This window comes from Ptychodera flava (assembly GCF_041260155.1).
Source record: "Ptychodera flava strain L36383 chromosome 3 unlocalized genomic scaffold, AS_Pfla_20210202 Scaffold_25__1_contigs__length_14229661_pilon, whole genome shotgun sequence".
Taxonomy (NCBI): Eukaryota; Metazoa; Hemichordata; class Enteropneusta; family Ptychoderidae; genus Ptychodera; species Ptychodera flava.
In genome coordinates, this window is record NW_027248279.1 from 1,492,509 (window position 1) to 1,517,517 (window position 25,009).

At 36.6% G+C, this 25,009-nt stretch overlaps 2 protein-coding genes across 2 annotated transcripts; both read right to left on the reverse strand.

The window, feature by feature from the left end:
• Nucleotides 1-3,393: 3,393 nt before the first annotated feature.
• Nucleotides 3,394-8,375, reverse strand: LOC139125544 (fibroblast growth factor receptor-like). The gene is made up of 9 exons (XM_070691607.1): nucleotides 7,777-8,375; nucleotides 7,305-7,464; nucleotides 6,843-6,956; nucleotides 6,317-6,498; nucleotides 5,785-5,907; nucleotides 5,423-5,534; nucleotides 4,803-4,899; nucleotides 4,295-4,394; nucleotides 3,394-3,990 (listed from the first exon to the last, which is right to left on the reverse strand). The coding sequence occupies exons 1-9, from the start codon at nucleotides 7,849-7,851 to the stop codon at nucleotides 3,913-3,915; spliced, it is 1,041 nt and encodes a 346-aa protein (XP_070547708.1). The 5' UTR covers nucleotides 7,852-8,375; the 3' UTR covers nucleotides 3,394-3,912.
• Nucleotides 8,376-9,540: 1,165 nt separating this feature from the next.
• LOC139125176 (contactin-6-like) lies at nucleotides 9,541-15,872 on the reverse strand. The gene is made up of 6 exons (XM_070691281.1): nucleotides 15,668-15,872; nucleotides 14,364-14,621; nucleotides 12,326-12,583; nucleotides 11,309-11,566; nucleotides 10,703-11,017; nucleotides 9,541-9,755 (listed from the first exon to the last, which is right to left on the reverse strand). Exons 1-6 carry the CDS (start codon nucleotides 15,870-15,872, stop codon nucleotides 9,541-9,543), a joined length of 1,509 nt encoding a protein of 502 aa, XP_070547382.1.
• Nucleotides 15,873-25,009: the final 9,137 nt, after the last annotated feature.

Sequence of the window (25,009 nt, forward strand, 5' to 3'; positions counted from 1 at the left end):
CGCTAAACGCGCGCTAATGACTACATGTAGGCCTATGTGTCGTTATACATTCTTTGCGTTATTTTCGTAATAACCTTAACTATACTGAAGTACTCTAAAGTAAACAAAACTAAAACTAAACTAAACTAAACTAAACTAAACTAAACTAAACTAAACTAAACTAAACTAAACTAAACTAAATAGTCAGAATAATCTGATGTTTTAGTGATTTGACTTCTTTAGCTACTAAAGCGGAAGTATATCTGACCTGTTGAGTATGTATGTATGTATGTATGTATGTATGTATGTATGTATGTATGTATGTATGTATGTATGTATGTATGCATCTATGTGGGTAGGGAGTTGACATTCGTACCATCTAGCATGACGACTGTCCCCCATACCATTATCTTTTTGGAATCACCATAAAATATTTGTCCCAAAAATATTCAAATTATGGTCACGTGACCTCACTAAGTATTCAAAAGGGCCGCCAATATATAAAGTATTGTATTTTTGAACATATTTCTTTATTTTCTCATTAATTCATCATTTTCATCACTAAACCTGTTTTCTATCACGTCAGCATGGACTGAAATGGAATTGTGACAAAATTTTTGAAAAAACACTGATATTTTGTATCATTTTGACCTACTACGTGTAATGTAAATAAAGGCTCTGTATAAGTGTTAGGTCGGTCAAAGCATAATGTAACATAACATCCAGCACCTAATATTATGAAATATTTACCACAGTAAGTATGTATATTTTGAACGACAATAACACACCTGTTCCAAAAATATACTAATACTGGTCATGTGACCTAATTAGGTATTAAAAATTGCCGCCAGCAATATACATTTATCATTATTTTTACATGTTTTCCAATTTTCCAGTAAAATGTAATAGATATTGTATCATATCCCAATGCTAAATCACATTTTATAGTCCCATGACCATGGACTTTGATGTAAACTTTATATATTATGATAAACTTTACACAGATTTGATAAAACTTACACAGGTTTTCTTATCTTCACTCATAAGTGAAGAATTACACACAGCGCCCTGAATAGGGGTCAAACAGGTCAAGGTATCCTATTTTATAACATCTGACTATTGAATTTATCAAACTTTGTCCACAATTACAAGATATTTTTGGAATTGTAGTATTACAATTGCCCCCAAAATATGCAAATACCGGTCACATGACCTCAGTAAATATTCAAAATGGCCACCAGTATTCTAAATTTACAATGATTTTCACATATTGCTTCTCTCTATGACCACATTCTAAAGAATTTATCAATTCCCATTTCTCAATTATGTCTAAATGTATATTAGATTCTGTTGTCTACAACTGATGGTTCCAAAAAAATGTTTGTAACATCATTTTTATGAACCAAATAAAAGCTTCGTTCAAATCACAGTGTACTCTAACATGACAATCATTGTGCAAAAATTTGATTATTCGAGTTTTGCAAACTTAATCCAATAGACATGCAAAAACATAAGAATACACAATTTTATTGTAACCCAAAAAAATATTTATTGTTTTTCTTTAGTAAAAAAAAAAAAAAAATAATGTAACAACGCCCTAAAGATCAGACCGAAACCCTCAAAATGTCATAAGGGAACCATTTCTGGATAAGGTTGGTTTTGTGGCATGTACATCATTAGTATAATAAAATTAGCTCTTAGAACACAACACTGTCAATGTTGATGATGTCGCTGTCTTTTATAATATTCTGAGCTCTGCATGTCATCTCCAAGCCTTCCTCTTTTCATCCACCAACAGTAACATTGAAGAGAAATAAAATGCAGAAAGATCTGCAGTATATTGTCTTTTCAAAGTAGAGTATTGTATGTAAAACCTACTTAAACTTTCTAAGTTTGTTTTCTCAATTATAATCGCATACAATACATCTCACTCTGTATTCAATTGCATTTTGACTGTCAACTCAGACCCCCTATATGGCGTTAATATGATAACCTAGCACTGGTAGTGAGATATAATCTCGATATCATTATATGCTATTACATTTTTACGTATTCAGAAACCACAAAGCGTTTTGAAATACATAAAATATTAGCGGATGTTTATAATTATTACAAAATGCGTTAGCTAATGTAACAAAACGCGTTTTATTACAAAACGCTGATACCCTTATTACAAATCGCGTAACAATATTTTATTACTAAATGCTGATACCCTTATTACAAAATGCGTAGACCATTTTATTACAAAATGCTGATACCCTTATTACATTTTGCGTAAGTTGTTACAAAATGCGTCATATTACAAAATGCCGCAGTACAGGGTAACAACGATGAAAGAAATGAAGGGTAAAAGGCGTTGCCCTCATTACTGGAAAGGAAAAACGAAGGGTAGGACTTTGTTACCAGCATTACTTGAAAGGGAGAATTGACGTCATAAAATTAATCGGTCGGCATTTTAAGGGAGAAGTTAAGGCTCAAAATATTGTTGACATCATTTTTCGAAATTAGCGAGAATAAGGCAAATTATTTGTTTTCCGTCATTCCTTGACGGGGCAAAATTAATTATGTAGTGGAAAATTCAAATGCTGAACTTTAACTTCATCACAAACCGGTCTTTGACAACAACGCTATCCTTGTCTCTGAATTTACCTGTTGACAGACATAAGTTTATGCAGCGCTTCCGCGGCGAACAAGACAATTGAAAAAGCCAGGTTCCCACTGACAATGAAAGGACAAACGGATACGAAATCCACAAGATTTATAAAATTGTTTGGAAGACACTTTATTCAAAAACAATTGTTTGTTGACATTAAATGGGAGTTTTTACTAGAAAATAAAACTGTTCCTGCACACATGATGTTAATTCCTGGTTATATATACCATTAGGAGCTTCAGTGTTTTTAATAGCTTGTAAAATCGCTGACACACATAATAATTTTCATTTTCATTAAAATGTCTTGGCTATTGAACTGAGTCTGTGTCGAGTTTCATTACAATAGCGCAAACTCTTTCGTGTGTATATTCCACGTCATATTCTACTGTTTGTTACAGTTCCGAGAAGAAAGATTTTAAATAGTTTGGTTTAATAACATAGTGAATGTTAGGGATATACATATGGGTAATTGTGTTTTTCACTGTATCGATTGCGCAATACAATTACTCAAATTGGTACGATCATATTGGCAGAACAACCAGATAATTAGGAAATCTGTGGTCAATTATGCTTTGCACTGTGACGAAGAGCTATGCAAAGTTAATGAAAGGACTGCTGCTTGCACACACCCACAACGTCATGTAGTGTATTAATAATTGTTTATGGTTTGGTCGAGGTAGATCTCTCTCTCTCTCTCTCTCTCTCTCTCTCTCTCTCTCTCTCTCTCTCTCTCTCTTAAACAAATGACATTTGTCGTCAAAGCTCAAGAATCTCGACATACTATTATTCGTTTTCGTAAGACATCTTTACCTTTACATGACATGCTATAACAGGGAAATAACTCTCAAAAACAAGAGAATTGTAGGTTTATGGATCCAAAAAACGATGCACTATCTCTTTCGAAATAAACCTGAACAAAATCAATAAACTCAGTGGCACCTTAACGATATATGAGATTATTTATCATAAACATTCGCCATATGCTGTCTCCCTTCACAGTTGACCAAAAAATATTTTGATCAACGATTACCTGCGGGAAGTTGTTTTAAATAAGAGTACTGGCTATGGTATTTATATTGTATTCCCTATTTTTTTAAGTTCAGAAAAGGAATTTGGAGTGACGTTATCAACGTGCAACCACGAGTCCATAAAAATACTCATTTGTGTGTCGAATAAAAACAAATGTTGCCATTACAACTATTCTAAAACTACGAATTACATCAAATTGTTGTACGTAGTAAAAAGATGTGGACAAATTTGCCGAATATCTCTATAGAGATTCACAACGCAGACACTGTCTCTGTTGGATGTGAACCGTCTCGGTTTGAACTTTTGCTGTTCGACGTTCCGGCACGAACCTGGAAAGAAGCAAAGACAGCTGTTTAACTACTGTGTTCTTCTCCCCACTCAACCTTTCTTGTTCACTGAAAACTTGGATTTTTGACCAAAAATCATCTTAAGCTATCCAACAATCATTCTTGTAAAGAAACAAATGATGGGCTCTCTTGTTATCGGTAATGGTTAGCCTCAACTTTAAACCGCAATTCAGGTTATCGTTCATGACAAACCATGCAGCTCTCTGACACAATTTCCTGAGGCTACCCAAAGCCTCTCCGATATTGTTCCAAAAGTTTTGAAGTGTAATTTCGTAAAAAAACAAACCTCTTTGCCACAAATGTTGTTTTCCAGAATTTCCGTGATTTCTATAAAACTCGGTCGATTTAATTGATCTTCCTGCCAACACTGTTCCATGAGCGAGTACCTGTTGGATGAATCAATAATTACCCAACATCATTTTTTTCTTTGTTTTTGTATATCAATCGTTTTATTGGTGATAGTAAAGTAGTGTGAGTATGCATGTCAGAAAGCGTTTTTTGTTGGCTGTAGTTATTAAACCTTTCTAACCCTATATGACCTTTCTTAACACTTTATTAATGCTGTAGACACTTTAAAATATAAGTATCATATATTTGACATATATATCTCATTTGTGGTGTTTTGCGACCGCTTATATCCGCTCCGGTGTCTGTTTGTTTGTCTATCTATCCGTCTGTCTTTCTTCTCCTCTCTTTGTCTCTCACTCCCTCTCAAACTACGACAACAATAACGACAACAACAACAACAACAACAACAATACTAAAAACAAAACACACACAGAAATTAGACTTACATATCCCCGCTGCTATAATCTGAAGATGGCATACGGTAGCCTTGCTGTAATTCATAAATTACGTCCTTCACTGTCATTTCAGGATACGGTTCATCTCCTAATCGTAGAAAACAATTCAGTCATAAAAGCTATTGTAGTAGATCGGCAGGCTCACGTGGGAAGGAGTAAGGAGTAATTACTACCAGACGTTTATCACGTCGATGGACACAGTTGTCCCAGGAAGTGGAGTTAAGTTGATGATACGTTGGATGAACGTCTTTCATGTTTTCAGTAAAAGGACAAGATGCTAAAAGTATTCCCAATTCAAGATAGTTAAAGAAAAATATTCTATGCAGCTAACGAATTATTACAGTCACGTGCGATGAATAAAGCACGGTGTTTCGTTTAAGCTTCATATATTAAGTAACCAGTCTCAGACTGACATATCTATGTCAAATATGTCGAACAATTGCTGTTTTAAGGAAGCGAAAGACAAGTTTTAATTTTAACACCGAGAACCTCTTCATAAGTTTTGAACGCACAAATTTATTTTATGTTTTCATTTATTTCCTGGTAAACTTTTTCGCATTCAATAGACACAATTATTTGCACACAATAGTTAGTCAACGGGAATATCTCACCAAAGTTAAAAATTTCCCACAATACAATGCCAAAGGACCATACATCGGTCTTCGTGTTGTAAACACAGTCTTGAATCGATTCCAATGCCATCCATCGAATCGGAAGACGACCCTAGTAAAAATTAATTGACAAGATAAAATACGACAGACAGACAGACAGACAGACAGACAGACAGACAGACACAGAAAAACAGACAGACAGACAGACAGAGACAGAGAGACAGAGAGATAGAGAGGGACAGACAGACAGACAAACAGAGAGACAGACAGACAGACAGGGGAGAGGGGGGAGGAGGGAGACATAATAACAGACAGAATAACAAACTGACAGACAGAGAAAGAGCAACTGTTTCGCAATCTACCTTGGTCCTAACTTCGTATTCTTCATCCTCTAGAACAGCACTGCTAGCACCAAGTTCTGATATCTTGCATTTTTTGCCATTAGCAACATAGACGTTCCTTGCCGACAGTTGTCGATGGACACACTGAAATGAAAACAGTTTTTTGCTGACTTATAGAAGATAGTGTTGTAAAATGTGATTATATGTTGCTGGGACTTGTGCTCTAACATTGTTGTTGTATTAATGAAGTTTGTGTTGTTGTCGCTTTTTTCCGGTTTGTTTTGACAGACATACACACACACACGAACATACATACATACATACGTACATACATACATACATACATACATACATCACACATACATACATACATACATACATACATACTACATACATACATACATACATACATACATACATACATACATACATACATACATACATACATACATACATACATACATACATACATACATACATAAATACATACATACATAGTAACACATAGTTGGTATGTGTCTGTAGATACCATTTTACATTTTAAGGAATGTACCTTCATTTCTTCAAGGAACGCCATTCCAAGTGCAACATCCATACAGTATTGCCTAAGTTGTTGATACATAGCTTCTTTCTGTACACCAGAGTGCGACCCACGTTCAAACCATCCTTTAACAGCAAGTAGATGGCCCTTTAGGTTTCCATATGGACAGAATTCAAACACAAGGCAGACAGGAGCTGTGTCACATGAAAAAGCAAAATTTCACATCAAGAAATATCAACTATGAGCCTTAAGGCAATTACTGAATCGCACTAGTGGTAGAGTACAAGAGATTGCTAAAAAATATATTCATTTACAAACATATCCTAAATGTCCCTGTTTTGGATGCAAAACGAAACGTCATCATGAAACTTAAATGATTACTGAAACTCTTACGAATCTCGTCATATCAATATTTTCGATTTAAGTGGCAATAACGAAAGACAATGACGCTCCAGCGTTTAAATGCATAAGATCTATCAATGCTCTGCATTTGTCAACCACAATCAGTATCCGATCACAGAAGGTAGCAGTTTCTCACATTCTTCGGTCAATGCTCCAAGCATCGTTACCACATTGTCATGCTTCGGCAAAGTTCCCATGTATCGAGCCTCGTCCAAGAGACATTTTTCCTCCCTTTCGTCAACTTTAAAATCTGTTTAAAAATGTACGTTTCGCCTCATTAAAATACATGAAAACATTTGAGTTCCCATTAGAATTGAACTATTTTCAATAAAGACCGATTCAGATAACTTCACCATTGTTATGTATGTATGTTAGTCGGATTGGTAACCCTGAGTAGATTTAACTAGCGAAGGGCAGAGAAAAGAAAAACTATAAACAGAGAAGGAAACCTTAAATTAAAAACAAGCTTTAGGAAAAGTAATAGATAAAATATATAATCGATTAGGGATACATAAAAGTCCCATCAGGCATTAAATACGAAAACGTGAGTTTTTTTTTTTTTTTTTTTTTACTCTTAGGAAATAATATTTATGGTTACCTTCAGTGTCTTTTAACAATTTTACAGACACCTTATATCTTCTTCCATCTTTGAACTCGATGTCCGCTTTCATTAAGTGTGTGAATGACCCCTTTCGGATAAATTCCCCGAAGATAATGTCTTTAAAGGATAGGTGAGACATAACTTCCCCAATGAGGTCCTAAAAATGTTGAATTAACATATATTGATTTATGCAGAGTACATCCCCGTATCAAAATGTATCGAAAGTTCGATAATAAAAACAGTAAGCATCGAACAAGCTCTAAAAGAAATCGAAAGCAAAGAAATTAAAGAGCAGACATATCGCGTCCTCTTTTAAGCATGTTATGCCTTGCAAAATTATACATCCTGTGGTTTGAGGACAGAGACAAAAAGAGCGGGAGAAAGTACGAAGCGTAGTAAGGGAGAGATCTGAAGAAACGCTAGAAGGTAAAAACAATGAGAGGAATGCTGATATAAAATGACGTCATACCTCAGGGACTTCCTCTGTTAAATCTTGTGACCCTTTCTTGTCTTTATATTTGAAGAAAAGAAGATAACGAATCATGTATATTTATAATAGCAGCTGCAAAATATCTGAATTCATTTGTATATTCAGCTGCACCGCGGGTAAAATGAATGCGTGTACAATCGGGTGGTGGTAGCTTATGTCACCTCGGAATACCCGAGTACGCGTCTAGCATCATTAAAGCAGTTACCCCTGGGATCTCTTTTTTTAGAGGCCCTCTTATGACTCTTGATCTCACAGTGAACATGAACGCCCTGACGAAACAGCTACAATTCAGTGCTGCATTGCACTTCAGCGCAAATCCGAAAAAAATAAAGGAGTGATTCAACCGAGCGGAGAAAATTTATCTGAATAGATGTTTTATCCGAATGTTGTGGTCCGTTTTTTTTTTGTTTCCATCTTTCTAAAAGTGTCATTATAAACATCAAGGAAGACATAATATCGTTGGATAGTGATAGTCTCCATTGTGGGTACATTATTGTGTCGGGTTGTAAAGGTATTCAGGTGCACCGTTAATCGTTCGCTGTAGGAAGTGGAAATAAATGTTGCTTTGAATGTTGCATCGTTGTACGATGTGTTAGCTGGATAGGTCATTGACACATAATTCAATAATAGACAACAACACATTACTCACCCAGTTCTTGCATGGGAAACACAAGTTCACAATACTCATGACCTTTCGGCAATGACTGAACATTAATGTAAGTGGGACTGTAAAAATATGAATAAAGTTATAGAATCTGCTAAAGCTACATTGACGAAAGGTTGGTAACATGAACAATTTAAATTGCGATATCACGTTATTCTATTGCACCAAGGTGTAGGTTTTTGAAATTGTATTAAATATTTGACGGAAAAAAGGGCAAAATGAATCAACATTTCTAATTTGTTACTGAAACGAAACACATAGCCATAGAGTTGTTTTACATCATGAGTCAAAACCAATCAAACCGTTTCATTAAATTTTCGTTTCAACTCAGAGTGTGTGTTTTTTATCGAGATAGTCTTTAACAATAAGATGACTCTCCTTTCAGATATATACAACTCAGTGAGTATACGTGTATACCGCATCGCTTAATGAGAAAAAGTCTGCAATTTTTCATGAATTTTGTTTGATACGAGATACTACTTATATAGTTTTGACATGTTGAAAGATAATGAATAAATGAATGACCATGCATATATTCGACCCCGGTTTTAGACAAATTTAATGAAACCATGGCGAAAATGAATTAATGGTCATGACCATTAATTCATTTTCGCGATAGTTTCATGTATCCAGTCCAAAAACGGAGTCGAATATATGTATGGTCACTCATTTATTCAGTATCTCTCAACATGTCAAACTATAAGTAGTTTTTCGTATCAAACAAAATTCATGAAAAATGGCCGACTTTGTCCCTTTAAAATGATTTAATTATTTATATTGTTATTAGCCTAGTAAAACCATGAAGAAATGAAAACGTATTCTGGCAGTGCTCGGAGAGTCCTGAACTATACCGTATTTCCACGTTATGACAATCACTGTAACAAGATACAAAATTTGATGCAAATAATACAGTACGCCTGTCCTTCGGATTTTCGTTATAAGCAAGGTAAATCTCTAGAATATTCTTACCTGTCATCGTCTGTATTGCCTGTCAAAGAAAGAGAAAATATAAGGGCACTGAACATTTCGTTTTGTTGAATGTAAAGAGATGAGAGTATCATTTCACTAAATTTGAGCCATTAATATTCACCGCGGTCCTCGGGGGCAAACAGTATCGAGGCAAATGCATATTGTTTACCTTTATTGCTTACTGCCTGGATGTCACTGGGTTGTCGACGTCGTCTTGTAGCGTTCCAAAGTATGGCGATAATGAGACTCACAGCTGCACAGGCCACAACTGACAGAGAAATCAGTATTATCAATTTAATCGCACTTATAGCCTTTGTCGGTTCACCTGCAACAGAAAATGTAATCGTAATTATTATAAACGAATATGAAGGTCGGTTGTAGTAACATTATGAAATGGGCTCGCTGATTGTATTTAAATGACAATTGAGATATGTGTTTTTCCCAAACAGACATCGCGATAGGATGGTAATACCAATATACTTTGCGTTGTTAAGCTCAGCTGAGGTCGAGCTGCCGAAATGGCAGTCTTGCTTGGAGGAGTGTCTTGGGCAAAAGAAGACAGCCTCAGGGATGACCCCTGGACCCTTACCACAGGTGGTGCTGTATGAACGTTTGCAGAGATACAAATCCTTACTTTTGTCTTATTCACCACCACAGCACTGTGATAGAGCGTAATGGAGACAGCATTTTTATTAGTTAAGAGACATAAATTGGATATCTTTGAAATCACGCTGCTGTAGGAAAAGTGTGAAATTTTTAAACATTTTTCACTACCAAAAACCATAATTGTATTCACTTGCTAGTATGCAAAGTTATTGTTTGTGACATTCAAGCTGTAGATACATGCCCCTGCTGAAGGGGGACCTCTACCTTATTGACATGCTTCCTTTTAGTCTGTATGTTTATTTTATTACGTCTTAAAATATGCACTTTTTCATCACCAACCTTCCCACTTCAAAAAGATTCATTTTGTAAGGAGCTTGGCGTAAACTATATGCGTACACTTTTAATTCTTATAATTAGCTATTTCTTTTCCGAATATGTATGTATGTATATATGATACGTAACGTATATAGACATACGTTACGTATGAAATGTGTTATGCAGCTTTTAAGCTGTGAGTAGTCTCCTATCTATCAGCGTCCTAGCACCACAAATTTACATAACATCATTTAGTTAGCACATACGGCTGGTTGCAGATATTAAGGCTTTCAAGAAATATGTCGTTTACTGCTGAATACCATAACGTTCAACCATTCTTAATCACATTACCTGCAGTTGTAACTTGGATGCTGTCACTCTTGGTTTCCCCTACAACGTTTATGCTGACGACATGCAAAATATAACTCGTCGATGGCTGTAATCCCGTTAATGTGTGCGTCGTCAGGTTCGTAGTGGTCGTTCTCGACCAATTCACGGTACGGTGAATGTCGTCTTCAGTACCATTCGAATAGTGAAGGGAGGTCTTTCGATATTCAATGGAGAATACTTGCTGGCTACCACCGTCATAACCGGGTATCCACGACACAGTTATCAAACTGTCAGTCACAGAAGAAACTGTGGTATTTTTGATTTTGGAGGGAGGTGCTGGATTAAGGGAATCAAATGATACTTGTTGTTAAAAAAAGGCAAAAATGACAAAAACAAAGAAATAGCGAACAGGAACAATTCTCTCAACTGAATTATTATCTAGTTCCATAAATTCCATAAATGTTCAGCCAACACGACTTTTTCAAGCGCTAGACGGCCAAAAAATTTGACCGAGAAAATGCTCCATGAAGAAAACAAACACATTTGATTGATTGATTCGTTTATATTTTTAATGGTTCGTTTGACCGTCCTATAAGATACACCGAATACAAGTAAAAGTATACGTACTCAAGACGTCAATGTAGATGGATGACGAACGTGTATCTTCTCTATTTGTAACATGGCATATGTACATTCCGGAATCGGCAGCATTAATTCCATGAATTTTGTGTATTCTTCCATGGCTATCCAACGCTTCTCCATTGTGATACCAGGTGTAAACTGGTGGTGGAATTCCACTTGATGAACAGGTGAGGGTGACGTCATCACCTTCTATTACTGGGTCTTTGTCTTTTGTTACCACAGGAATGCTTGGGGATTGTAGGTCTGTGTGAGTTACGTATTGTGTAAAAATCAGTTAGATATTCCGTTTCATGTAAGTGCCATAAACAAAAAAAAACTCTCTCCTTGTTACTGTAGTTTCTGACAACATTATCCACGATTTCTGAGGCATTTCATTATTTGTATCACTTTTCCACTTGAGTGATCTGCTGCATCTTTCTACATCATTCCTCCCCTTGCGTAATACAAACCTATTATTTTGTTAGCCTGTTTGTGCTCTTGACTTGGAAACGCAGGTGTCCAACAAATCGAAAATTTATATTTATAAAAACACACGGTACTTTACTTTACTTTACTTTATTTACTTTTCAACTTTTCTTCGCATTTAAAAGGAGAAGAGGGTGTCCCTCTTGGACAGATATCCAGACTTTCAAACTTTTCCAGTATTCTTTTGTCCCACTACTCATGGGGGTTCATTTTGAAACTAAAAGCGTAAATAAAGTTTTTACAAGTTTCCTTTTGTGAAAATCGGGAATTTTATTTTCTCGCTAGACGTATAACAGGGAAAACGCTCATTGAAAACCTTACTCGAATGCAGGTCCCTTTACATACTTTCAGCGCGTGCGTATCAACCAACTATTTGTCGCTATAAGATACCCAACTCATGTCTTGTTCAGTAAAAAAGTGGTAGAAAAATCGGGTGAACGTTAAACTGTTATATACATCATGCAGGCAACTACATTTGTCAAAATAAACTATCACGTAGGCAAGATTGATAGATAAACTCAATGAAAGTTTACGTACTCAAGACATTAAAGTGGATGGATGTCGCACGTGTATCTTTTCTATTTGTAACATGGCATGAGTATATCCCAGAATCGGCAGAATCAATTCCGTGGATTCTGTGTATTTTTCCATGGTTGTTTAATGCTTCTCCATTGTGATACCAGGTGTAAACGGGCGGTGGAATTCCACTTGACGAACAGGTGAGGGTGACGTCATCACCTTCTATTACTGGGTCTCTGTCTATTGTTACCACAGGAATGCTTGGGGAATGTAGGTCTGTGTGAGTTACGTATTGTGTAAAAATCAGTTAGATATTCCGTTTCATGTAAGTGCCATAGACAAAAAACTCTCTCCTTGTTACTGTAGTTTCTGACAACATTAACCATGATTTCTGAGGATTTCATTATTTGTATCACTTTTCCACTTGAGTGATCTGCTGCATCTTTCTACATCATTCCTTCCCGTGCGTAATACAAACCTATTATTTTGTTAGCCTGTTGGTGCTCTTGACTTGGAAACGCAGGTGTCCAACAAATCGAAAATTTATATTTATGCAAACACACTCTACTTTATTTTACTTTACTTTTTTTACTTTTCAACTTTTCTTCGCATTTAAAAGAGAAGAGGGTGTCCCTCTTGGACAGATATCCAGACTTTCAAACTTTTCCAGTATTCTTTTGTCCCACTACTCATGAGGGTTCATTTTGAAGCTAAAAGCGTAAACAAAGTTTTTACAAGTTTCCTTTTGTGAAAATCGGGAATTTTATTTTCTCGCTAGACGTATAACAGGGAAAACGCTCATTGAAAACCTTACTCGAATGCAGGTCCCTTTACATACCTTCAGCGCGTGCGTATCAACCAATTATTTGTCGCTATAAGATACCCAACTCATGTCTTGTTCAGTAAAAAAGTGGTAGAAAAATCGGGTGAACGTTAAACTGTTATATACATCATGCAGGCAACTACATTTGTCAAAATAAACTATCACGTAGGCAAGATTGATAGATAAACTCAATGAAAGTTTACGTACTCAAGACATTAAAGTGGATGGATGTCGCACGTGTATCTTTTCTATTTGTAACATGGCATGAGTATATCCCAGAATCGGCAGAATCAATTCCATGGATTCTGTGTATTTTTCCATGGTTGTTTAACGCTTCTCCGTTGTGATACCAGGTGTAAACGGGCGGTGGAATCCCATTCGATGAACAGGTGAGGGTGACGTCATCACCTTCTATTACTGGGTCTCTGTCTATTGTTACCACAGGAATGCTTGGGGATTGTAGGTCTGTGTGAGTTACGTATTGTGTAAAAATCAGTTAGATATTCCGTTTCATGTAAGTGCCATAGACAAAAACTCTCTCCTTGTTACTGTAGTTTCTGACAACATTAACCATGATTTCTGAGGCATTTCATTATTTGTATCACTTTTCCACTTGAGTGATCTGCTGCATCTTTCTACATCATTCCTCCCCTTGCGTAATACAAACCTATTATTTTGTTAGCCTGCTGGTGCTCTTGACTTGAAAACGCAGGTGTCCAACAAATTGAAAATTTATATTTATACAAACACACTCTACTTTATTTTACTTTACTTTATTTACTTTTCAACTTTAATTCGCATTTAAAAGAGAAGAGGGTGTCCCTCTTGGACAGATTCCAGACTTTCAAACTTTTCCAGTATTCTTTTGTCCCACTACTCATGAGGGTTTATTTTTAAGCTAAAAACGTAAATAAAGTTTTCACAAGCTTCGTTTTGTGAACATCGGGACTTTATATTTTCTCGATAGATGTATCACAGGGAAAATGACCATCGAAAAACCTTTACTCGACGGCAGGTCCCGGTACATACTTTCAGCGCGTGCATATCAACCAATTATTTATCGCTATAAGATACCCAACTCATGTCTTGTTCGGTAAAAATTGGCAGAAAAAGTGGATGAACTATTAATGCAAAACAGTAACTCTGATATTCATCATGCAGGCAACTACATTTGTTAAAATAAACTATCACGTTGGCAAGATTTATAGATAATCTAAGTAAAAGTATACGTACTTGAGACATTAAAGTGGATAGATGTCGCACGTGTATCTTCTTTATTTGTAACATTGCATATGTATATCCCAGAATCGGCAGCATCAATTCCATGGATTCTGTGTATTCTTCCATGGCTATCCAACGCTTCTCCATTGTGATACCAGGTGTAAACTGGTGGTGGAATTCCACTTGACGAACAGGTGAGGGTGACGTCATCACCTTCTATTACTGGGTCTCTGTCTTTTGTTACCAAAGGGATGATTGGAGATTGTAGATCTGTGGAAGTATGAGAAAGGACAATTTGGTTTCTTCGTTTCATGTTAGCGATTTAAAAAAAAAACCATACTCTACCGTGTTTTCCGGCCTCAAAAACCCTGACTTCAGGGACCATTTTCTAATTAGTATGACTTTCACTGTGTGTGATTTTCTATACCGCTATGCACTACGAAAAAAATTTTTCCCGTGGGTGCTCTTATTATTTTCGTATTGTGGTGTCCCGCCCGAGTCAAAATCTTCTACCCGCGCATATCCAAAATCATGATCGATTGTTATCGATCTGCTTGACACATTTGGGAACTTTCACCTCTATTCTGTTACATGTAAATGTTTTACTGTAGAATGGGACATTTCTTTTGTTGTCAATCCATGTTTAGGGTTTTGTCGGATAAAAAAATCGACCTATGTTGAGGGATGTTTTCGTGAAAAAGTGATCCATTCGGCGACAGCGACATTTTCTATGGCAGTAACCTCCACCAGGATCCGACCCTTTTGCCAAACAAACCTGATATCTTCGAAGTTTCTTATTGTTTCTGACTTGAAAATGTTCCTCTCAACCAAATCGTTATTATATAATTTTTGAACCATGTACTTTTCTTTTCTATTCTTTTCTTCTTACGTACTGTGTACGTAAGATTTCTTGCCATTTCCCCTTAAGGTATAAAATGCGTCTCGGGCACTGATATTCGGACTTTCTAACTTCAACAATATTCAAATGGTCGACAATTTGCTTAGGATCACTCTGAAGCTTATTGAGTAAATATGAAGTCTATAATTATTAGGTCTGTTTAAATCGAGAATTTAATTTTGGCCCTACAGATAACACAGGGATGGCGGCCCTTTTAATTTTCAAATATCGGTAAATTTTGGAAGTGTGCTTAAGGAAGGTCTGAGCAAAAGTTTAAGCCTTTCATATTTGAGGCACGAACTACCTTAATTAAAAGCATTTAGGACTAAACCTTTGTGCGTTTATAAGATAACTTCATGTAGTAGTGTCCGTTCACATTTATTTTATTTAGTAATTTAAATTCAATAAGTATACCTACCGGCAGTAAAGGTTATGTTGAAACCCTGACCTACTTTGAAGCCATCAGTGTGGAATAAAACCCAGGCGGTGTCTGATTTGACTTCAACGTACGGTGGAGTGTCATGATTAGATGCAATGTACTTTATTACTGAATTGTCATTTATGACAGAGCCAGCGCCAACTTCAACGTAGTCATTTTGGTCTCTGAAGTCAAACTGTCTCATTAGAAAGATTATGCTGTCTACATCCGGGATATTGATCAAGTAAAGACACCTCAAGTTGTTTTGGTAGACGTCGGGGTAGTTAGGCGAGATAATGACACCGGCGCGAACATCGTTAAACTTGGATCCACAGTTCGACTCTGTTCGAAATACAAGAGATTTACTGTTAATGAAGTGCTGACGACTGCCATGTCCATGGCTGTTGGAAATGGTGTATGCTTTAAGGTATTGTGAAAAGTTTGCGGCAAATTTTAGGCCTATTTTTCAAAAATCTCTTAGAGGCCTAATTAAATAGTGCTAAATCTATGTACCTGATCAGGAATACAACGGTCCACACGGATTTTTATGAAATTTGAGCTTTACTGAATCAAACAAATACACATTGCGAGCAGACGACAGACCTGCAAGGTTTTAAACACTGAACACATCATTTACATTACGTTTTGCATAATTGTTCGTGAGTGATAGAGGGAAAGACAGGCAAATATCTACCAGTACCATCTCTGCCGCCTTGACTGGAAAGCTTAATAGGTTTATTTCTTGACCATTTTTGACTGGAAGAAAATTCCGTCGCCTTCATTGTATTCTATGTGAATGATCCTATCAAACTTCACTCGAGTGATACGTATAAATTATGTTTTAATTTACGAGACTTCCTTGATACAAAACGGCAGTCAATTAATTTCGAATATTTCAAGTAATAAAAATTGTCTAAATTATTGAGCTCGATTAACTGATATAGTGCCTCATACACAATGTAGTACAGATGTCAACTCGATGTCTACCTGCATGATTCAGACACTCCGTCTGTTGAGTCTGTTGACATTGTCGGGTCAAAATGAACTGAAAATTCTCTGAAAAGAGGTCAATTCACACAAGTTTCTGACCCTAATCGTCAGTAAGGATAATGTTCTCGTTAGCAGCAATGTACCCCGAACATTTCAGCTGTCTACTCTCCGGTTTATACTCTCTCTGACTACGTGCTCTAGAAAATGCCTTGCGTACGCTTTAGATCATGCCGCCACTAAATTCCTACTCTGATCATAGTCTTTTTCACATTTCTTAGCTTACATGAGCTTAAAACCTGCGTTTGGGGTGGGTTTTTTTCCATTTTGCAAGGAAGTTTGCTGTTTTTGCTGGCTTCACCATCACAATTTTCTTCACTGTCGACGACATGATGGCTGCCATGCCACTGCACTTTGTGATCTGTAGCTAGGTAGGGACAGAGCGTGTAGTCCAGTCCAAAACTCTTTTGGTAGCTCCATGACTAGTCATGTTGTGCATGCGTTACGTTGTGTATATGAGCTGTTGCGTTACAATTTTATTCATTACAGTCCCTGTACGTGTTATAAATATGATCTCCTGACATATAAAGGCCACTTTTACATCACGTCTCATATCGTATGCAGGACATCGCATGGACAAAGTTGTGACGTCATGGTGCAGTTTGTGATTCAAGTTTGGCTAATTTATGCAAAAATCTTCCCGCCAAACGCTACTTTTAGCGCATTTGCGATTTGGCGAGCGGGCAGCGGAAACACTGCCGTAACGAATACAAGACGTCTTCACATTGCTCTTTGTAGGTTTTCTTAGCCCATGTTTTCCAATCGTTCGCGTACTCTCCTTCTACTTGGTCGCTTTTCGCACATCTTTCCCTCTGTCGCATGAGTGTTCTGCTTAACCATCTTATCAAAACAGTTAGTTAGATGTATAGTTAGATTACTAGGCTTAGCCTGATAACATAATGTCCGTAACGTTTGTTGGAGACTATCCCATCAGGATATTTACACAAAAACGTAAGCCACGCCTGATACAAAGACCGTCCATGACGTCAGTATATTGCTTAACATATGTCATGCTCTGTTAGCTGTATGTCAACACAGAGGACCGAAAAATACTCAAGTTTTTACGATTTACCACGATTGCCTTTGAATGTTTTTTGAAATGTCTACCTCCTCTGCTCGGTTATTTCGTAATGCAACGTAATATATCACCAACAGGGCTTATGGATTTCTTCTTTTTTTTCTTATGGGCCCTAAAAGTGTCACGAAAACTTTTTTTGCGTTTTTCTACGTTTTTAGGTGTGAACAGGTTCCTTGACTTTGGAAGAGCGTGAGTTGACATGCGTTCACAGAAAGTCTTTGAAATTTGCACCAGCGATTGACAACATACTTAACTCAAAAATGTGTCAGGGTTTGTTTTTAATCTGTCCTACTTTTTATGTCACATACTTCGAAAGGTATTAGACTGGGGATAAGTTATCGGCCGGAAAATTGTCGCGTCATAAAAACAAACCGATCTAGAGCCTAAAACAAAATCCATGACACACGCATATTTTGTCAGCCCCTCACAGGTGTAACCTTCCTGTTTAATCTGTCAAAAAGTACATATGTCCGTTTTTGTGCATTTTCTTTACATCTACCATGATGACAATCGGTCGCATTTGGTAAATTACGTATTGTGTATTCATTATCGTTGTCATAGCAACTTAACTACCCAACATCCAATTGCAAGCTCAAAAGCCTATAGACACAGAGAACGCTTAGTCAAGTTCCCTGCTCACATTTATATCGCTGGCTGCGCTGCTAACGAAAATATGGTGAAGTATGAGCTTAAATTTCAGTCAGATGTTTTACTATATATTAATGAACAGTCACCTGACAAGATCTTGTGATGAGCACATATGTATAATGGCAAGCTTGGAAATTAACCGACGAAACATCGAACATTTAAGTTACTTGCACGGCTTCACTTTTAAGTCTCGGAAACAATTAACTATATTTTATTTTTTGCGTGTGCCCTCGTTCACATGCGAGACAGTTTTCTCCCCTTGCTACTTTTTAAGGCATTATGGTAACAATATTTTCTATCAATGACGAGATAGAGAATGCTATTTACTGAATAATGGCGATATCATATATTTTATCAATGGCAAATTAGAAAATGATACTCTACTTGTTCTTATTTGTTTCTCCACAGACATTCATAAATCATGGGAGCGTCAATGAATGTATTCGGGGAAATTTCTAGTACGATCGCATTGTATATTAAATCTACGCTTGCGTAGTCAGTTAGCGACAAGTAATTAATTAATTACTTTCTACTCAAGCAAGATCCGACGCAATAATACTTTACTTGTTCTGGAGTGCTTACTCACCCGTGGAAAATGATATGTTGAAACCACGTCTCACATCGCTTCCGTCAGTGTGAAATACAATCAACAGCGTTTCAGAAGCAATTTCGATTGGCGATGGATCTGGATAGTTGAACTATTTACCAGTGTTTCGTCGCAAAACACTACCCATTCCGATTTTCACATAGTCGAAAAACAATTCGAGATCATAGTAGTTGAATGTTAAGGTAATACTTAGGACCCCCTTTATGCTGATGAAATACAAGCAATCTTCATAGTTGTCGTAATTGTTTGGATAATTCGGTGATGTAATGCGACCTATCAGATCGTCTTCGAACCGATGTCCGCATGTGAAGTGTTCAGGGGGAGGGATATTAAACGATAGGATTTATCGGTCCTAGAGAAGTTATGTAAAAAGACCAGATATGACGTAGGTTGAAGGAGGGCTGAAATGAGAAACGTGAATTGGGACCACAAGGGAAACATTTTGTCATGGTCAAATAAGCACATTGGAACAGAGAGCTAAGAGCAAAAGCCATGCAAACTTGCGCATGGGGAGATATAATATGCGTGCAGAAGAAAGATAGAATGACTGATAGACAGAAAGATAAATGAAAAATTCACTAAACGTTTGCAAATCTGCATAATACGAAACGTGTAATCTGTGAACAACCGCAGCAATAGTATACTTTTATAATACGAAAAAATGTACAGGTTAAAATATTATCAAGCTACAGTATAAAAATGTAACAAATTATGAAATGTCCGTTGAATCGCAACCTCAATTCGTTTTTCAATTCAATATTACTTTTTGTTTGTGTTTTTAGGGCGGACAAGAATACAGTAAAATGTATGCAAACTTGAATACTTTTTCACACTATAATTATTTACATTTTACTTTGCCGAAATTGTATAAGAGCTGTATCATAGCAACCACGAATTCCACAATTGTGTTGTGCAACAAATCTCGACTTGCAAGAGATCAATGGAGACAACAACAAAGTAGACCAACTGGTATCATGTGTTGCAAGTGTGGTGTGGTCACGGAAGAGTGTTGCCACACCTTTGTGCAAAACGTGCCGGCAAATCGGTAAAAAGGCCACAACCAGAAGTGTTGGTGAAACAAAAGAGCTCAAAAATTTGGAAGGCTTATTAGATTTCTAACCGTGATCTGAATTTGTAATGTGCAGAGCGTTATTATTGCTAGCATGTTATTCATGTTACCGATATCAGTATAGCTATATACAAGGGGTGATATCAAATAGAATACTGGTTGTTTCCAAATGTTGTATATTTCATTGAATTGTTCAAGATATATACCCATAACAAAGGAAACAAGCGACCTAACAATCGATATAGCTCCGCTGTGTTTATGTAGAGAATAACTATTTTTAACACATGTTGATGAAGAAGGTGGAAATCTTTGATAGCTCATTTCAGTGGCCAGAAAAAAGTGGCTAACATAGCTGCAAACATACACAATTGAAGATTTCATCATAATTTGAATATGTCACATTGGATCATCCCTAAGAACATGTAAACCAAAACTATCTGATGAGTAGTTTTTTAAGAGTGAAATTGTCTGACCAAAAATGGCAAAAATTGCCCCTAAAAATAAAAATTGCAGATTTCGCCATAATTTCAATATATCATACATTATATAACTACATGAACTGGCCCGAATCGCTACCTGTGTGACGTAGAACAGGACGGATACGAAATCCAAATTACCCCTGTTGTACGTCATCAACCGGACCTTTTTTTTTCCTGCATTGAAAGCTTACCGTTCATACATGCAGGCGTCGCGACACAGACAGATTTGTTGTGATCGATGCCGTGCTAGCTTTCACGACATTTTTACCGAAAGGTGACCCGATAAATCCAGACATGGAAACATAAAAAGCACATTTGTCCAACGAAATTTCGAGAAGCTGAAAGTATAGCTTCTCTCGATAATCGAATGGAGATACTGTCGATCGTTTTATTTTAATGACTCACGAGTCGTGGACGTCGTACCTGACGATCCCGGTTGGCGATAGATAGAACCCTACACCTCAACGTAAGTTCAAAATGAATAAAGAGTACAGTAAAATCTTAGGGAAAGCAACTTAGGAGGCACAAGCGTATAAGTCATTCGACTAACAACGATTAACTTCCTTCATCGCACAAAAAATTCCGTTAATTCTCGCTCGGAATCAAACATGCAGCGCGGCGTAAGGCTGTAGCGAATATATAAGCTGTCGAGCTGTGTGCAGCGCTGTCGAGTCTGATGTACATGGGATTATATATAAATACTCACTTGGAACCTGTATAGCAAATATCAAAGCTATCGACTTGCAGTTTTTGAGATTTCAACATAATTCCCATATATCATATCAAGATAGCCCCTTAGAACTTGCATACCAAGTTTGAAAGTTTTCAGACAAGCAGTTTTAGGGGAAGAAATTTTTTGACTACAAATGGCAAGATTGCCCCAAAAATACAAAATTACAGATTTTATCATAATTTCAAAATATCACATTTATTTATCTGCAGGAACCTGAATATCGAATTTCAAAGCTATCAGACCAGTACATTTTAAGAAATACATTTTTTGACCAAAAACGGCAAAAATTGCCCAAAAAATACAAAGTTGCAGATTTCATAATTATGTCAATAAATATCATTAAGATCATCTGTAGGAACCTGTATACCAAATTCCAGAGCTATCCGATGAGTACTTTTGGAAATACACATTTTTTGACCAAAACTGGCAAAAATTGCTCGAAAAATACAAAATTACAGATATCATCAGAAACTCAATATATATTACTAAGTTCATCTGTAGAGACCTGTATACATAATTTCAAAGCTATCAGACCAGTACTTTTTGAGAAACACATTTTTTGACCAAAAATGGCAAAAATTGCCCGAAAAATTCAAAATTACAGATTTCATCATTATTTCAACAAATATGATTTAGTTTATCTATAGGAACCTGTATACAAAATGTCAAAGCTATCAGATGGGTAGTTTGGAAATACACATTTTTGACCAAAAATGGCAAAAATTGTCCCAAAATTACATAATTACAGATTTCATCAGAAATTCAATATATATTACTTGTTCATCTATAGAAACATTCATAGCAAATTTAAAAGCTATCAGAACAGCACTTTTGAGAAACAAATTTTTCGACCAAAAAAGGCAAAAATTGCAATAAAAATGCAAATTCGCATATTTCTGCACAATTTGAACAAATCTGAAGTAGATCATCCCTGGGGACCTATGTACCAAATATCAAGCTATCTGACTGGTAGTTTTGTAGAAGAAGATTTTTAAAGATATTTTATCAAAAACGACAAAAATAGCCTAAAAAATACAAATATGCAAATTTCACAACGATTTGAATAAATCTAACTGAAGTCACCCTAAATAAACTGCATATAAAATTTAAAAGCATTCGGACAAGTAGTTTCAGAGAAGAAGATTTTTTACCAAAACCAGCAAAAATTGCCCCAAAAAAAGAAATATGCAAATTTCACCACGATATGAACAAACTTAAGTGAGGTCACCCCAAAGTGAACTGAATATAAAATTTCAAAGCAATCGGAAGTGCGATTTTAGAGGAGAAGGCAATTGTTGGCAGACGACGGACGGCGGACGACGGACGACGACGGAAAATCAACCTATTATATAAGCTCCGCGTCGCTGACTGCGGAGCTAACAAAACAAGTTGTATTTATCATTGGGATGAACGGATCAAGGAAACGGCCGATGAAACCTGGTTGAGAAGTTAAACAAAACTAATGAAAAATATTTGTAAAACTTCTTATCATTTTGTTATCTTTTTATATTGTACAGGAAGCAGAAACCCTAAAGCTTTATAACATTCAGATAAAGTGTAAGTTGGAACATTTCAGCGCTTGAATTTTCAAAACAACATTATTGGCAATCGTAAATAGAAGTAGAAACCTTAAGAGGACACAAATACGCATTAATTAGACTAATGTTGAATTTTTCCTCTTGCCCGAGAAGGCACACTTTTCCAAGATAACAGTTGCGCGATTGCTGCTTTAATAAATTATTGATAGATTGTACATAGTTCGCTGTCACTGTAGTTTTCAGAAGATATGTATTGTCTTTGCCCACTGGGCTTACAAACATTTGGAAAGCTTACCTGCGAAAAAGGTTATGTTGAAACCATGATGAGCTACACTGCCATCAGTATGGAATCGCAGCCAAATAAAGTCAGAAGCTACTTCTAACGGTGATGGAACGGGATCGTATGACGTCTTAAATTTCGCGATAGAGTTGCTTTCCAATACTGGGCCGATGCCGACCTCAACGTAGTCAAATGTATTCTCAAGGTCGTAAGTATTAAATGTTAGCTTGATACTTAGTGCTCCTGGGATGCTGATGAAATAGTGGCAGTTGTGATTGTTGTAGTAGTTGTTTGGAAAATTAGGAGAGACAATGTGACCATGTCGAACATTGAAGAAGTTCATTCCACAGTTTGCACCTGTAATTTGAATTGTAACAGAGTAAGTCTAACAGTGATATTCAAATGTATTTCCGGGACATCAACTTTCACGATGGTACTATTGATGATATAAACATTTCAGCACGCAAATCTTTGCATTTTTTTGATATTTTTGCTGTTTTTTTGTTTTCCTTTAGTTCTGAATCTGTAGAATAAAGACAGGTTAAGTTTCCTTCTGTGTAAAGTTCCATTCTCCACACCTTTATAAAGCGTTCATTTCTTGAGTGGTGACTTTTCTATTTTTTTCGGGATTGATTGTGATCAAAGTCAAACAGACAAACAAACAGTCATATGTGACAATAACCTATAATGTTCGAATTATTTTTTTCAGATATACTGCTTTCAGTCTATAGGAGAAAGTATCAAATAGCTAAGTATATAAATGTAAAAATCTATAGAACATCAATTGAGAATGTTAATGTCGCTTTAGAGGAGTTAAATTGTTTTGTTGTCATCGTGACCGGTGATGCTTACGAAGACAATCTTTCAATATGTCTATCGCCATACCTGTTGAGGTTGCACAGACATCATCCATATATCCATGGGCGCAATGACACCTGAAACCCACATCTAGGAGAACACTGTGCCTCCGTTTAAAACATCTTGATGAAACACAACCTGAAAATGCAACACGTACATTATCGTGAAACTATAGTTTCTGTGACCAAATTAATGCATGACCTGTTATACATAATAATCAGAGAGAGAGAGAGAGAGAGAGAGAGAGAGAGAGAGAGAGAGAGAGAGAGAGAGAGAGAGAGAGGGAGTGAGGGGAGGGAGAGAGGGAGAGACAGACAGATAGATAGACTGACTGATACACCGACACGGACCTGGAGTCATAGAAGCGACGGTGCTTTTGTACAACACGTGACAGGATCCTTGGAACTCGATTACAGTCATAGCGACCGAATTCTATATTGTAGTCGCTGAATATCGATAAAACGACTCTGTACTGGCGGAGATACTGACGAAGTAACGGCAATCGATGCCATTGATGTATATGCCAGTGTCATTAGGTGAAATGAAATGGTCATGCAAGTCGCCACCGCCATATATTCCCATGTTCGGACGAATATCATGCATGATCTGATTAAATAACCTTTGAAATGTATATTGCATCTGTTCATTTTGTCTCAAAAGTACTTTTAACCATTTTTCATTAAATAAAGAATAAAATCAACGGTCACCTGGCAATTGTCTTTAATATTCCAACAAAGTGCCGTCATCCCGATGTTAAACGGCAGCGGTTGTCGGAATGGCGCTCAAGGTTCGCTAAGGGCCCCTACGGCCGATTTAAACACGTATCCAAGTTACTTTGGCGATTGATGAAAGTTAAAACATGTTTGTCTTAATGTACGTCGTAAAATTTAAATGTCGCAGCTATGTTGACATGATGCATCTATATATAGTGCATGAAATATATTGTTTGTAAACAAGAAAGTTGCACAAGTGCAGTTCCGACGACCGCTTCCCTTCCACTCCAAG

Excerpts from the sequence above, each read along its gene's own strand:
- LOC139125544 (XM_070691607.1), bottom strand. The coding sequence starts at position 7,851 with ATGATTCGTTATCTTCTTTTCTTCAAATATAAAGACAAGAAAGGGTCA. Across the intron at positions 5,908-6,316 it reads CGTTCCTTGAAGAAATGAAG|TGTGTCCATCGACAACTGTC; the intron begins GTACATTCCTTA and ends TTTTCATTTCAG. Across the intron at positions 4,395-4,802 it reads GATTATAGCAGCGGGGATAT|GTACTCGCTCATGGAACAGT; the intron begins GTAAGTCTAATT and ends TTCATCCAACAG.
- LOC139125176 (XM_070691281.1), bottom strand. The coding sequence starts at position 15,872 with ATGAGACAGTTTGACTTCAGAGACCAAAATGACTACGTTGAAGTTGGC. Across the intron at positions 12,584-14,363 it reads TATCCACTTTAATGTCTCAA|ACCTACATTCCCCAAGCATT; the intron begins GTACGTATACTT and ends TAACTCACACAG. Across the intron at positions 9,756-10,702 it reads CATCCAAGTTACAACTGCAG|GTGAACCGACAAAGGCTATA; the intron begins GTAATGTGATTA and ends TTTCTGTTGCAG.